General features: G+C 32.5%; 1 protein-coding gene across 5 annotated transcripts in view; it reads left to right on the top strand.

The window, feature by feature from the left end:
• The window catches only part of MICU3 (mitochondrial calcium uptake family member 3), a 156,233-nt gene that overhangs the window by 69,487 nt on the left and 73,719 nt on the right, over window positions 1–13,027 (top strand). For 4 of the 5 annotated variants that reach the window (XR_009216026.1, XM_058525086.1, XM_058525085.1 and 1 more), the window contains exon 8: window positions 2,764–2,802. The exons of the other annotated variant lie outside the window; for it this stretch is intronic. Coding sequence is in view for 3 of the 4 variants with exons in the window: in XM_058525086.1 (XP_058381069.1) it covers window positions 2,764–2,802 (39 nt within the window). In the remaining variant the exon portion in view is untranslated. The remainder of the gene's footprint in view (window positions 1–2,763; window positions 2,803–13,027) is intronic. 5 annotated transcript variants of the gene reach the window in all.

Below are 13,027 nucleotides of genomic sequence, written 5' to 3'. Positions count from 1 at the left end.
GGCACTATACTAGGTGCCTTGCATGTGTTTTCTTATTTAATCTACCCAACAGTTCTTTTATTATCTGTAATTATAGATGAGGAAACTGAGAGTTGGAAAGGTTAGTTGGATAGGTGAAGTATCATGTCCAAAATTACATGGCTATTAAATGGCGAAGCCCAGCTTTGAAGCCCGGGCTGGCCAGCTCCAGATTCTGCACTTTCATCCACGGTAGCGTATTTCTTCATCTGGTGCTTAAACAGCAGAAACACGGTGAATTTTGTTGGCATGTAAATGACAATTGTTTCATTTGCAAATTAGTGGCCCTGTGCAGTAGTTGAATTGGTCTACCAGGAACTCAAATAATGAACTTCAGAGAGTTGCACCAGTTTTTATTATTCTCATTGTTATAAGGATATGTATTTTTTAAAACCTGAATTATCTGTAGCAGATGGGTGCCATATTCAATCCCAATAGATTTGTGAAGTGTGTATTTATATTTATATTAATAAAAGCAGATTATCAAGATTATGAAATACATATGAAATACAAATAATATAATATCATAGGATATTTATGATATAATTGTCAGTATTTGTTGAACCACCCCCAATATACTAATTGACAAGGCTTATGGAAGACACTCGTAAAAAAAATCAGAGCTGATTATAATGTTAGTCAAGTATTAAAAGGGGCTTTAGGAGTTCTCTAATTCAGGTCTCATGGTTTTCAAATTGTAATCAATAAATCCGATATGAATTAGCCCCATAAATGCAATTTTTTAGAGCATTAGCAAATAACACTAGAGAATTAAATACCTTCATAAATTTTATTTTCTATAGATAATATATTGAAAGAGTAAATAATTATTTTACTTTTGATAGATTAACTATAATTGACTGGATAGGTGAGTCGTTAATAAAATATCTTTTAGGAAGTTGAATTATGGTCATGAATCTTTTCGTATATCTCAGTGATAAAGTAGAAGGTATTTCAGTGGATAGAAATTTAACTTTTATTTATTTGTTTATTTATACTACTTCTAGAAAGAACTTATGGATCTTCCAGTAAAAATAGAATACTGTTCTAATCACTAACGTTTATTATCGTACAAAGTCAGATAAGAAAGGGAGAGAGGACAGGGAGAATTAAGAGCAGACAGCTCACACTGGGAAAGCTGCGGTGTCTGCACAAAACTTGGCTCTGAGCTTCACTGCAACCCAGGCAACGTGATTTTCATGCAAATGAGTTCATAATAGTGACATGGTAAATCCTCATTAACTTGGATTAATTAGGGAAAGTCTATCTGAATTATGAAATCTAAATTATGTCAGCACACCCTCAATTATTTTATATGCGTATAGGTCAGTGAAGCATTCTCTAGCAAATATATGAGGAAGGAGGCTTGTTTTAAAGAACAGATAAAAATAACTTATAACAGATAAAAATAACTTATAACTAATGCATGACTTGCCTATATATAAAGGAATGCTTGCTTACTAAAGTCATTGATCTCCACTACCTCAGAGGTATTTATCTTACATAGTTTAATGAGTGCTCCTGAAATCTCATTTACGTAACTTAGCTATCAGAACTATTCCTTAAAACAATTCAGAAATAATCTTTAGAACAACCTCTGAACTAAACAACACTCTACAACAATACAGCCGTCTACAAATATTTGTTACTATGTTTAACGATAATGATAATTAGTGGTAACTTACCGTTAATAGTCATCACGTTTTAAATAATGCAAATCTGAATTGATGAGATTTTGGAGTTTTGAGGCAATTGAAATTTAGCTTATAGTGAAAATATATGGATTAGATTAGGAGCCAGATTTTCAGAGTTTGAATATTAGCTCTGACATTCATTACCTGGGTGACCTCGAACAAGGTCTTTAACCCCTCTGTGCCTCAGTTTCTTCATTTGTACAAGGGGGATAATAGGAGTAATGACCACATGTGATTGTTATGGGGGTTAATTGAGCTAAAACATGTAGCCACCTCACAGTGTCTGAAATATAATAAACACTTACAAAGGTTAGCTGATTGTAAGACTTCAAGTTCTCTTTCAATTAGTAGAACCACACAGCTACTTTGACCTGAATATTTACATACCCAAATCAAAATTGAATCAAAACTAAATTTAAAAATATTTACACACCAAAATAAAACTAACTGTGCTTCAGAAGGAAAGAGGGAAATGAACACAACATTTCTTGGGACATTTATTATGTGCTAAATCCATTATAAATGTTGCTCTCAGCCCTCAGTACATTTCTCCCAGGTAAGTATCACACCTGTTTTGCAGATGGGAAAACCATCTGAGAGAGGTTCATTAACTTGCCTAAGATCATGGCACTAATAAGAGCAGAACAAGATTCCACGGTAGGTCTCTCATGCCATTTCCACCACCATGCTGCTACATCTAAATTTTTTCCCTTGTCCTATGTAGAATTGCTGAAGCATGTCTAAATAAAACCGCATACTTTGGAGGAACATGTTCTACTCAAAGCAATAGTTCTGTCAGAAAGTCGCAATGAAAATAGTTGAAATGAGCACAAATTCATTTAATGTTTAATTGTATGAGATTTTAAAAACTTTGCTACTCATCTTTAACATTTACCCCACTTGTATTGTGTGTGTGCTCTATATAGAATGTAGCATAATGATTTGCCCTTCCTAATTGATTATTTTGTCGTCTTTTTCTTTTTTTCTTTTGCTATACTTGGGTTCATTCTGAAATGTGACACTTCATTTGGCCCTTTGTGCTCTATGTCAGCGTGTTCAACTTTATGGATACCATTCTCCTACTAATAGTGTATGTACAATACTTTAAATGTTCTTTATGTAAATAGCCCTCACCTGTTATACTTGACAATGTTATTTATTATAACACTATATCTGCTATTGAGAATGTTTTGGAATTTATTGAATATAATAAGGTGCAACCAAGCCAAAATTTTTTATTTACTTCTTAGATTTATGAGAAGACTAAAATTTACAAAGCAATTGTATATCTTTAACTTTAGATTAAAATAAGGGAAAGGTGAGTGAACAATAAATAAAAACTCTGGTAGCATAATTGAAATTTTAACTTCTCAGTGGTATTTGAAGAGTTAAATACAAATTATGTAGCAGATTCTTAGGCTGTGCTTCTGAAGAACATAGGTATTTGAAGAATTAGATCTATCCATCTGATATACAGTCTTTTCTCAATGGATAGACCCTCAATGGATATATAGTCTTTTCTTTAATGAATAGACTTTCAGTATTTCTCCCAAATTTTTTCTAAAACCTTTGATGCCTACCTATTGCCTATGGTCAATACAATAAGTCTAGTATAAGATGACACTCGATATGTTTACTATATCAATGTATCATGTGATTTCTCAAAGAGGATTATGATTTTCAGACTCTTCTTTTCCTGAAAAAGTTGGGAGTTTCTGCAGATGATCTTCCAAATGTATGCTTTCTTCTCCTTTCTTTTCTCCTGGAAAGTCAGAGCTTGTTAGAGCTTGGTTAGCCCAGCTACTAAACAACTGAGAACAGGCCATGGCCCCTTTTGAATGTAAACATGCACTGTTCATTTAATTTCCCCAAGGATCCTTAAGTCACTTAGAAGGATCCCTCAAGTTATGCAGATTCCACCTCAGAGAAGCCCTTGAATTCAGGGTGACTGACTTAGTCTTATCCTGCTAAAAGTGTTCCAATTACAGTGTGCAACTCTAAAAGTAGGTCTGCTGCCTCCTGTATTGGATAGTTAATCAAAATTCCAAGCTATAAAAACTTTGTTCTAGATTTGAGCATACACTGGAGGTTGATTCAGCATAAAATAAACCTAAGATATCTTGCCTAAATCACAAGGAATGGACCTAGAAATGTATTGGAGAATAAGCCAAGTCCATAGGACTTTTATGACTGACTAATTGTTTTGATCACTTACAAGATACTTTAAATTTTTTCTACAAAATTCACTACTGTTTTCCATTAAATAAAGTCTACCATTTTTCTAAAATTTTTAAAAGATTCCTCTGTTAATCATTTCAAAAATTTGTAAGAATGTATATGATAAAAATCTCACAGATTATAGTGTCATATGCCCTGTGAAACTCAATGTTAATAATACTTATGACTTTATTATGTATTTTTCTAATCTAATATGTCATTGCATGAGCAATTTTTCCAACCATGGCAATTTATATTTTTCCTTTAAACTCATAAATAATTTTCATATGATTATGTTTTTTAAAAAAATACATTTCAGGGTAATATTGTTAAAAAGAAATAGGTACTAATATAGCTCTAGTTTAAGCTACATATACAAATTACAGTCACTCGGATATTAAGAGAATAATACTGAGAAGCAGATTTAAATTGCATATTTCACTCATATTATGCTTGCTTATTTAATAGGAAAGAAAATTTATGACCTTACATTTTATTATAGTAATATATATTTTTAATTCTATTATTAATTTTACTGAAGACATCATTTTTCCATCTAAGAATATAAAATACATATTTTAAAGTGATGTAACTCAATGTCATTTTTATCCACAGTCTTAAATGGACTTCATGATTTTTCAATTCCCTTAGGAGTTTAGTTGGTTATATAAACTGACTTTTTCTTTCCTAGAAGAGAAAAATTTTTGCTCAGAAAGGAATGATTACTTTAAAAAAGTGCAAGCAAACAAGGAAAATTCATTTAAAATTAGAAAAAAATTCAGATAGCTTGAAAATTTATATGAAATATCACTGACGTATATTGCACAAATATATTAGTAAAATGTTATAAATTAACTTGCAATTATCTGTTAGTGTCCAGAATTGTAGATCAACTGGAGTGATAAAGTATCTAATTTGAGTACAGTTCATGTAGCTGAATATACCTGGGATTCTACCTTAAGGAAGAAATTCCTTCAGGAAAGGCAGCCCCTCTTGACTGTTGACTGTTACTGTAGCGACAGAGATTCTGTGGCCTCTGTAATAGCCTGTTCCAAATTTAATCATTCCTACAGTAGATTCTGCCTGTATTCTGACAAATTATTTCTTGCTACAGTGTAAGATTGACATACTCCTTTGTATCCATGAAGATAGTTACCTTATAGCCTTTTCTGTTTGAAACTACCCTGATTCTTTCCATATTTCTCATACAGTCAACTCTTATGTTACTATAGTAATAGAAAAAAATATAAAAAAACTTAAAAGAATAAATAATGCAGAAGTCAAGTATATTTGACTTTGACATGCCTTTTATGACTTTTTAAAAGTTTTTTAAAGATTATCTTAATTACTTTAATTCCATTGTAGCGAGAAAGTGTACCAATTTTAATACAGTTTTTGATTTGTGTTGAGACTTGTTTTATGGACTAAAACAATGTCAATATTCATAAATGATCTGTGTTTGAAAAGAATGTATATTCTCCAATTTGGGGTACGGGGTTGAGATATATATGCATATATATATATATATGACTAAACTTGCTAATTATGTGTTTTAAATCTGTGTCATTACTAATGTTTTTGTCTGCTTAATCTGTCAATTAGGATGTTAAATTACACATTACGATGATAGACTTAATTTCTACTTGTAGTTCTGTTATTTTTTATTTTATATATTTTGAAGCATTATTATTGCCTGTATAAGAATATAGATTACTTATGTCTTCTTAGTGAATTGAATCTTCTACTATATACTATCCCTAGATCTCTAAAAATGTTTTTTCCTTAAAATCTATTTCAGTTGTCAGAATAAATATACCACCTTTATTTTTATTAATATTTTGTATTTTTTTTTATTTCCTATTTTTTTGTCTAGTGATGATGAGGCTCTCTCTGATTTTTTACATATATTTTAGTTCAGAAATTTGCTACAAATATAATATATATAAAATGGAATAAATAATAATAAAAGATTAACCACCATACAGATCAAGAAATAAAACGTTGCCATGCCCCAAGAAGCCCCTCCATATGTCTCTCCAATCATAATCCCTTCTTCTTCTCCAAAAGATAATCACAATCATGACTTTTATGTAAATCTCTTTTTTGCTTTGCTTTGTGGTTTTACCACCTACTTATGCATCCTAAACAATGTAGTTTAGTTTTACCCATTTTTGTACTTCATATAAATGGGATCATATTTATATGAGTTTTTCTGTATCTTGCTTCTTTGACTTAACATCATGATTGTCAATTTCACCTGCATTGCTGTGTCTAGTCTTAGTTCATTCACTTTTATTGGTGTAAGCAACAGTTCTCAAAACATTTTGGTCTCAGGACCCCTTTACATCATTGAAAATTATTGAGGACCCCAAAGAGCTTTTGTTTATGTTGGTTATATCTGTTTATTTACCGTATTAGAAATTAAAACTGAGAAAATTAAAAATATTTATTAATCCATTTTAAAATAAAAAACTCACATGGTAACATAAACACTTTTTATGAAAAATAACTTCAAAAATGTAGTGAGGAGAGTGGCATTTTACATTCTTTGCAAACCTCTTTAATGTCTGGCTTAATGAAGACAGTGGGTTTCTCATAGGTGCTTCTGCATTCAGTCTGTTGCTACATGTTATTTTGGCAATAAATACTATCAGTTATTTCCCTTGAAATGAAAGGCTCACTTGGTTCGTTTTCAAAAAAATGTCGGCCAGATAGCAAAGTGTGAATAACCATAGTTTGTCTATCAATTGTTCTTTCAAGTAAAAATGATGGTTCATGAAAAAAGTGGCTAATTCCCTTGCAACAGAAACCATCGCACAAATGTTTGCTTTCAACACAACCATAGTACTTCAGTAGACAAGAGAAGTGCTGTATGCATGCTTCCCGTTTCATCACACGGGATATTAAAAGGATGTGAACTCAAAGGTCAATTTCACACACTTGTAAGTTTTATTCTTCAGCAAGTCCATTCTTAAGTGAATCTTTTCTTTTTAAGGTGACTGTATGAAACTGAAGAATGTAATGACTTTGGTCTTTGGTGTCACTGCTGTCCTGGCACTAAGGCGCCAGCAATTTTACCTGCCATTGCTTTTGCGTCAGTGCAAATATCAACACAGTACCAAAGGCAAATAATATCTTTAAAATGCTTTGAAGAAGATATATCTATTTTATATTTTGTCCATCTTTTTCACTTATTCTCAATGAGAAGATTGGTGCTATTTACTAGCCTATCATTAATAGAAGCCTGGTATATCTTGTTCAACCCCTCTCTTTCCTTATACTTTGTGTGTCTTTTTTTAAAAGCATATTTTGTATATTTTATTGGTTCCTTTTAATCTGGGTTGATAATCTATGCTTTTTATTTGGAAAATTCAGTCAATTTACATTACCATGATTACTAATTTATTTGGATATATTTTAGCCATTCTATATACTGTTCTTTTTCCTTTCTTACCTTCTTTTGCATTAACTGAAGTTTATTTTTCCTCTTTTTATTTTCCTCTATATTAGTTGAGAAGAATTCACTATATTCCTATTTTTTTTGTAGTTAGTCTTGAAATTTTAATAAGTACACTTAAAATAATAAAGTCTTAGATGCGGCCACATCTTTACTCTTCCTTAAAGTCTCAAAGTGTGTTAATATCTTTCATTCTTTGCCTGGCATGAGTACTTGAAACTGCACAATGTTTGCCTTTGTCTTTTTTTAATCCCACAAATTAGACTTCTTAAATATATACCATCAGTGTTTGTTTAGAATTACTTATATTTGCCATTCTTTACTCCCTAATTCCTTCTTTAATCGCACCCCTTCCTAAATCTCATAATGTTATACTCACAAAGTATATCCTAAAGTGGGAGTCTGCTGGTAAATTTTTTTTAAAAAGCCCTCTCTCTGAAAATGTCTTTATTTTTCCCTTATTTTTTTTCGCGTTTTATTGAGATATAATTGACATATAACATTGTAAACATTGTATCAGTTTAAAGTGTACAACAAAATTTGACATATGTATATATTGCAAAATGATTACCACAATAAGTTTAGTTAACATCCCTCACCTCAAATAGTTAGACTTTTTTTTGTGTGTGATGACAACTTTTAAGATCCGCTCTCTTAGCAATTTCCAATATACGGTACAGTATTGTTGCAGTCACCATGCTGTGCATTATATCCCCAGTACTTATTTATCTTACTACTGGAAGTTTGTACCTTTTAACCACCTTCACCCATTTCCCCACCCCCACCTGCCTCTGACAACCACCAATCTATTCTATTTCTATGAATTCTTTTGTTTTTATTTTTATCTTTAATTATTTTTTTAAATTGAGATATAATTGACATATGACATTAAATTAGTTTCAGGTATACAACATAATGATTCAATACATGTATATATGCCCTTCTTTTGAAAGATAATTTTACTAGGTATATTATTGTGGGTTGACATTTATTCTCAAAAACTTATGGTATTTTTCCAGTCTTCTGGCTTCTGTTGTTGAAATTAAAAAGTCAGCTCCAAGTCTAACTATTATTCCTTTATAGATAATCTGTTTTCTTTCTGGCTACTTTTAAGATTCAGTTTGCCTTTGGTATTCTACAGTTTTACTACAGTGTACCTCTCTTTTTGCTTTTACTATCATGAAATTTATTGGGCTTCTCAAATATGAGGATTGTTTTCTTTCATTAATTCTTGAATATTCACTGCCAGTGAGTCTCTGAATATTTTCTCTTTCCCATTTTTTCTATTATTACTTTCTGGAACTTTCATAGATATTTATGATCTTTTCTATGTCGCTTCTCTGTAATGATCTGCCATATTTTTATCTTTCACACTGCTTTCTGTATAATTTATTCATATTATCTTCCAGTTCACTAATTCTCACTATAGCTGTATATAATATGATATTAAATTTTAGTGGTTCCATTTTTAATTTCTAGAACTTTTATTTGGTTCTTTTTCTAAACAGGCTAATAACTTTTGGTAGTCTGTTTTTCCTGAAAAATCATTTCAAATACAGCTTCATATTCTTTAAACTTATTAAACTTGTTTCATATTCTTTATCTAATAATGTCAGTATCTGAAGTCTGTAGGTCTACTGTTTGTTGTTTCTGCTGGTTCTCACTCACGGTGGCTTATATTCTATTGTGTTTAGTAATTTTGTATTGTGAGCATGTATTTGTTGGAATGTGTTTGTGGGATTCTTTAAGGGCTGAGTTAAGGGTGTATTTTTCCTGGGAAGAGAGTATGTGTGTGTGTGTGTGTGTGTGTGTGTGTGTTTCTGTGGCACACCGGGGGGAACTGCAGTCCTGTGTAACTTTATTTATTTATTTTTTTTCTGCTGAGGAAGATTCACCTTGAGCTAACATCTGTTGCCAATTTTCCTCTTTTTTTTTTTTGTGCTTGAGGAAGATTAGCCCTGAGCTAACATCTTCCTCTATTTTGTTTGACAGTCTTCCTCTATTTTGTATGTGGGACGCCGCCACAGCGTGGCTGACGAGTGGTATAGGTCCACGCCCAGGATCCGAACCCACAAACCCAGGCCGCCGAAGCGGAGAGCACCAAACTTAATCACTATGCCACAGGGCCGGCCCCCCATGTAACTTTAAATTACAACTCTCATATTTAATTTTTCAGGCCACAGTTGTCACAGTGGCACAGATTATAAAGACATATGCTACTTTGGGGTTTGTTTTCTAGTTTGCCTAATCTCTGAGTATAACTTTTCTCAGACTCTAACTTTATATAGGGTATTTGCCCATCTGGACGTGGACAACTTTAGGGAGCCATTAGTCTGTATACCACAGTGATATATTCCCAACTCTAAATCAGTCTTATTTTTTCCTAACTTCTTTTTTTTTTTTTAATTTTATTTATTTATTTATTTCTCCCCCAAAGCCACAGTAGATAGTTGTATGTCTTAGCTGCACATCCTTCTAGTTGCTCTATGTGGGACGCAGCCTCAGCATGGCCAGAGAAGCACTGCATCGGTGCGCGTGGAACCCAGGCTGCTAGTAGCAGAGCGCGTGCACTTAACCGCTAAGCCACGGGGCCGGCCCCTAACTTCTTTTTTTCTTCCTTTCTTCTGTCTTTCCTTTCTCCCTTCTTTTATTTCCTTCCTTCCTTCTTTCCTTCTGTCTTAGTCCATTTGGGCTGTTATAACAAAAATACCATAAACTGGATGGCTTATAAAGAACAAACATTTCTCACAGCTCTGGAAGCTGGGAAGTCCAAGATCATGGAGTAGCAGATTCAGTGTGGTGTCTGATGAGGGCCTACTTCTTGGTTCATAGATGGTGCCTTCTCACTGTGTCCTCACATGGTGGAAGGGGGCAAGGGAGCTCGCTCTGGTCTTTTTAATAAAGGCACTGATCCCTTCCGTGAAGGCTCTACCCTCGTGACCTAATCACCTTCCAAAGGCCCCACCTCCTCCTAATACCATTACTTGCGAGTTAGGATTTCAACATGTGAATTTTTCAGAAGATAGCTTCTTCCTTCCTCCCTCCCTCCCTCCCTCCTTCTTTCCCTCCCTCCCTCCTTTCCTCCTGCCTCCCTCCTTCCTTCCTTCCTTCCTTCCTTTCCTTCCTCCCCTCATAGAATGCCTTGAATAGGATCCTGTTATGCCTCAGCCAAAAAGGCATTAGGTAATTCTTGACCAAAACTGCAAAGTTTAAGGAAGTTCTACTAATAGCAGGCTCTAAACTTAGGCAAAAAAATATATCAGACTTACAGGGTACAGAAGATTTGGGACATCATTTTGCCTGTGCCATCTATTTTTGAAGTTCTTCTGAACTATCTGTGTCTTCTTTTATCTCTTTTAATGAAGATCTACACCTAACTTAACACTCTGGTAAGGAGGCCTAAAGCTCTTATAGTAATCAAAGACACTTCTTTGCAAATTTTCCTACTGTTTACATATCAAAACATTATAATAGCTGTTTCATAACTATTACAATGCTCAGTTACGTTTGGGCATTTTCCCCTATCAGTCTTTCCTTAGCCTGTATGCATATATTCTGGTTTTGTATTTGCCTTGCATTTCTTGCAATTAAAATCTTCCTGATTTTCATGGCTACTTTAAACTTATTTTAAATATCTTATTGTATTTTCCTGGTATCAAAGTTTTTTATTAGTTTTACATATTCTGAAAATTTACTCTTAATTTCATCATCCAAGTCATTAATTAAAAAGTTAAATACTGGCTCCTGAACAGACATATGTATAGGAATCTATGACTGTGCCTGGGAAATCACTGATATATTAGCTATTTTTTCTGTTGATTCTATATCATATATTTACTTAATACAATAGTTGCTGTGAGAATATTGTCCCTTCCCTCAGAAACTTTATAAATTAAAAGACTGTATAAGATAAAAAAATAGAGCCAGTTACAACAATTCAGTTGTATATTCTATCATAATTTAATCTTTGGAGCTAAATGATGCATGGGAAAGCTTTCTGCAAGAGGGGACTATTAAGCTGTTCTAAATAAGATTTTTTTTTATTTTAAAAATTTATATATTATCCTGATAAATATACATTCTTAAAATATTTTAAAATATAGGAAAGCAAAAAGAAGAAAATAAAAATATCCTAATCTCACCATTCAGAGATAATCAGTTTATTTTAGTATATTTACTTCTTTACTATGCTCAGAAAATATATTTTTTCTATACAGATCTATGTCAATATAGTTTTTTAAACTAATTTTATCCCTTAATACGTTGTAAATATTTCTCTAATGTCATCAATACATGTGTGTGGTATGTATGTGTGTGTGTGAGAGATGGTGACCAGTGTTTTGAAGTAGGGCAGAGACATGGCTTCACAAAGCGAATCATTCCTGTTACCCTTCTAATAATAGTGTACTAAGCATTATTTTCCAGTTTGATAAGTTTAACAGTCCCTTTCTTTATCATATACTAACCTTCTAAGTTACAATTAAAAAATATACTCACATTCAAAATATTTAGATAATATTTGCAGAGTATTTAATCTAGCTACTATTTGAGGTTCTACCACACCTATAGAAAAAAAATGAACTGTGTTAGTTCTATATTCAGCTAATTTTACTTATTTTATATAACTGCTTAAAGCTTATTTAGTTACTAAAGGAGGTGATGAGCAGATTCTCTGTCATATTGCTACATTTACACTTATGGTAATAAACATTTCTATGTTATATAATTGATTCCTGCTAAATAACACTTTATTATTAACATTTTATTAAAATATGGCAGTAAGCAGTGTTTTCTAGTTAATAATAATGAATTAAAACTTAGATCTTTGAAATAATTCCCAGATGCATTATAATTTTATTAGTGGAACCAAAGTTTTAAAAATTAACACACACAAAAAAATAAAAGTTCTCCCATTATCAGCCAGTCACTCCTAAGTACATCATGCAGCATTTTATTCTCACAACCACCAAGACTGAGAAGCTGTGAAATCTTCCCTGGTAAATCCTGATAGAAATGGCATTTAATTATTTTTGTTTATAGAGACCCAAGTGATGCTTGTAGTTCTACATTTTCATATGAAGATTAGACTATACTTATTAATCTTGATATCATCTTCTGACCAGCCAATACAGAGCTAGGAGGTAGTGTTCTGTCCTTGTAATAGATTAGAAAGTACATTGTCTGTTCAAATCCCTGAGTAGCTTTGAGTGGTTTGACTTAAACTGGCATATTTCTTTTTGACAAGTTTTGAATTAATTTAAGTTTTGTTTCTCTAAAGTACGGATATGGTCATTTTGATTCTTTGATGCGCTAACACAGTGTGTCCTAGCCAATGATAATTCATTTTTAAATTAAGCATGATTTTTATAGGTTGCTACAAAATTACCAAAATCTTCTCCCAATGAATTTATTTCACATAAGGTTTGAATAAAATTTTTATTTCACACTGTCTTAGAAGTTACGCACGTTTCAGTAGAAGTGCATGGAGGGAGAGGGTGGATAACGTGATTCTTTTTGACAAAGCCACATTGTACTTGGAAATAGCAGTTATATACCATTACACCTTTGAAATTACCCTGGGTTTACCAGCAGTGTAATATAATACTGTTCTGTGCAGCAGAAAACAAAAAAGGTAAGCTAA

Source organism: Diceros bicornis, chromosome 29 (genome assembly GCF_020826845.1).
Source record: "Diceros bicornis minor isolate mBicDic1 chromosome 29, mDicBic1.mat.cur, whole genome shotgun sequence".
In the NCBI taxonomy this organism is placed as follows: domain Eukaryota; kingdom Metazoa; phylum Chordata; class Mammalia; order Perissodactyla; family Rhinocerotidae; genus Diceros; species Diceros bicornis.
The sequence above is the reverse complement of the archived record's forward strand: the minus strand, read 5'-3'. Positions and strand labels throughout refer to the sequence as shown.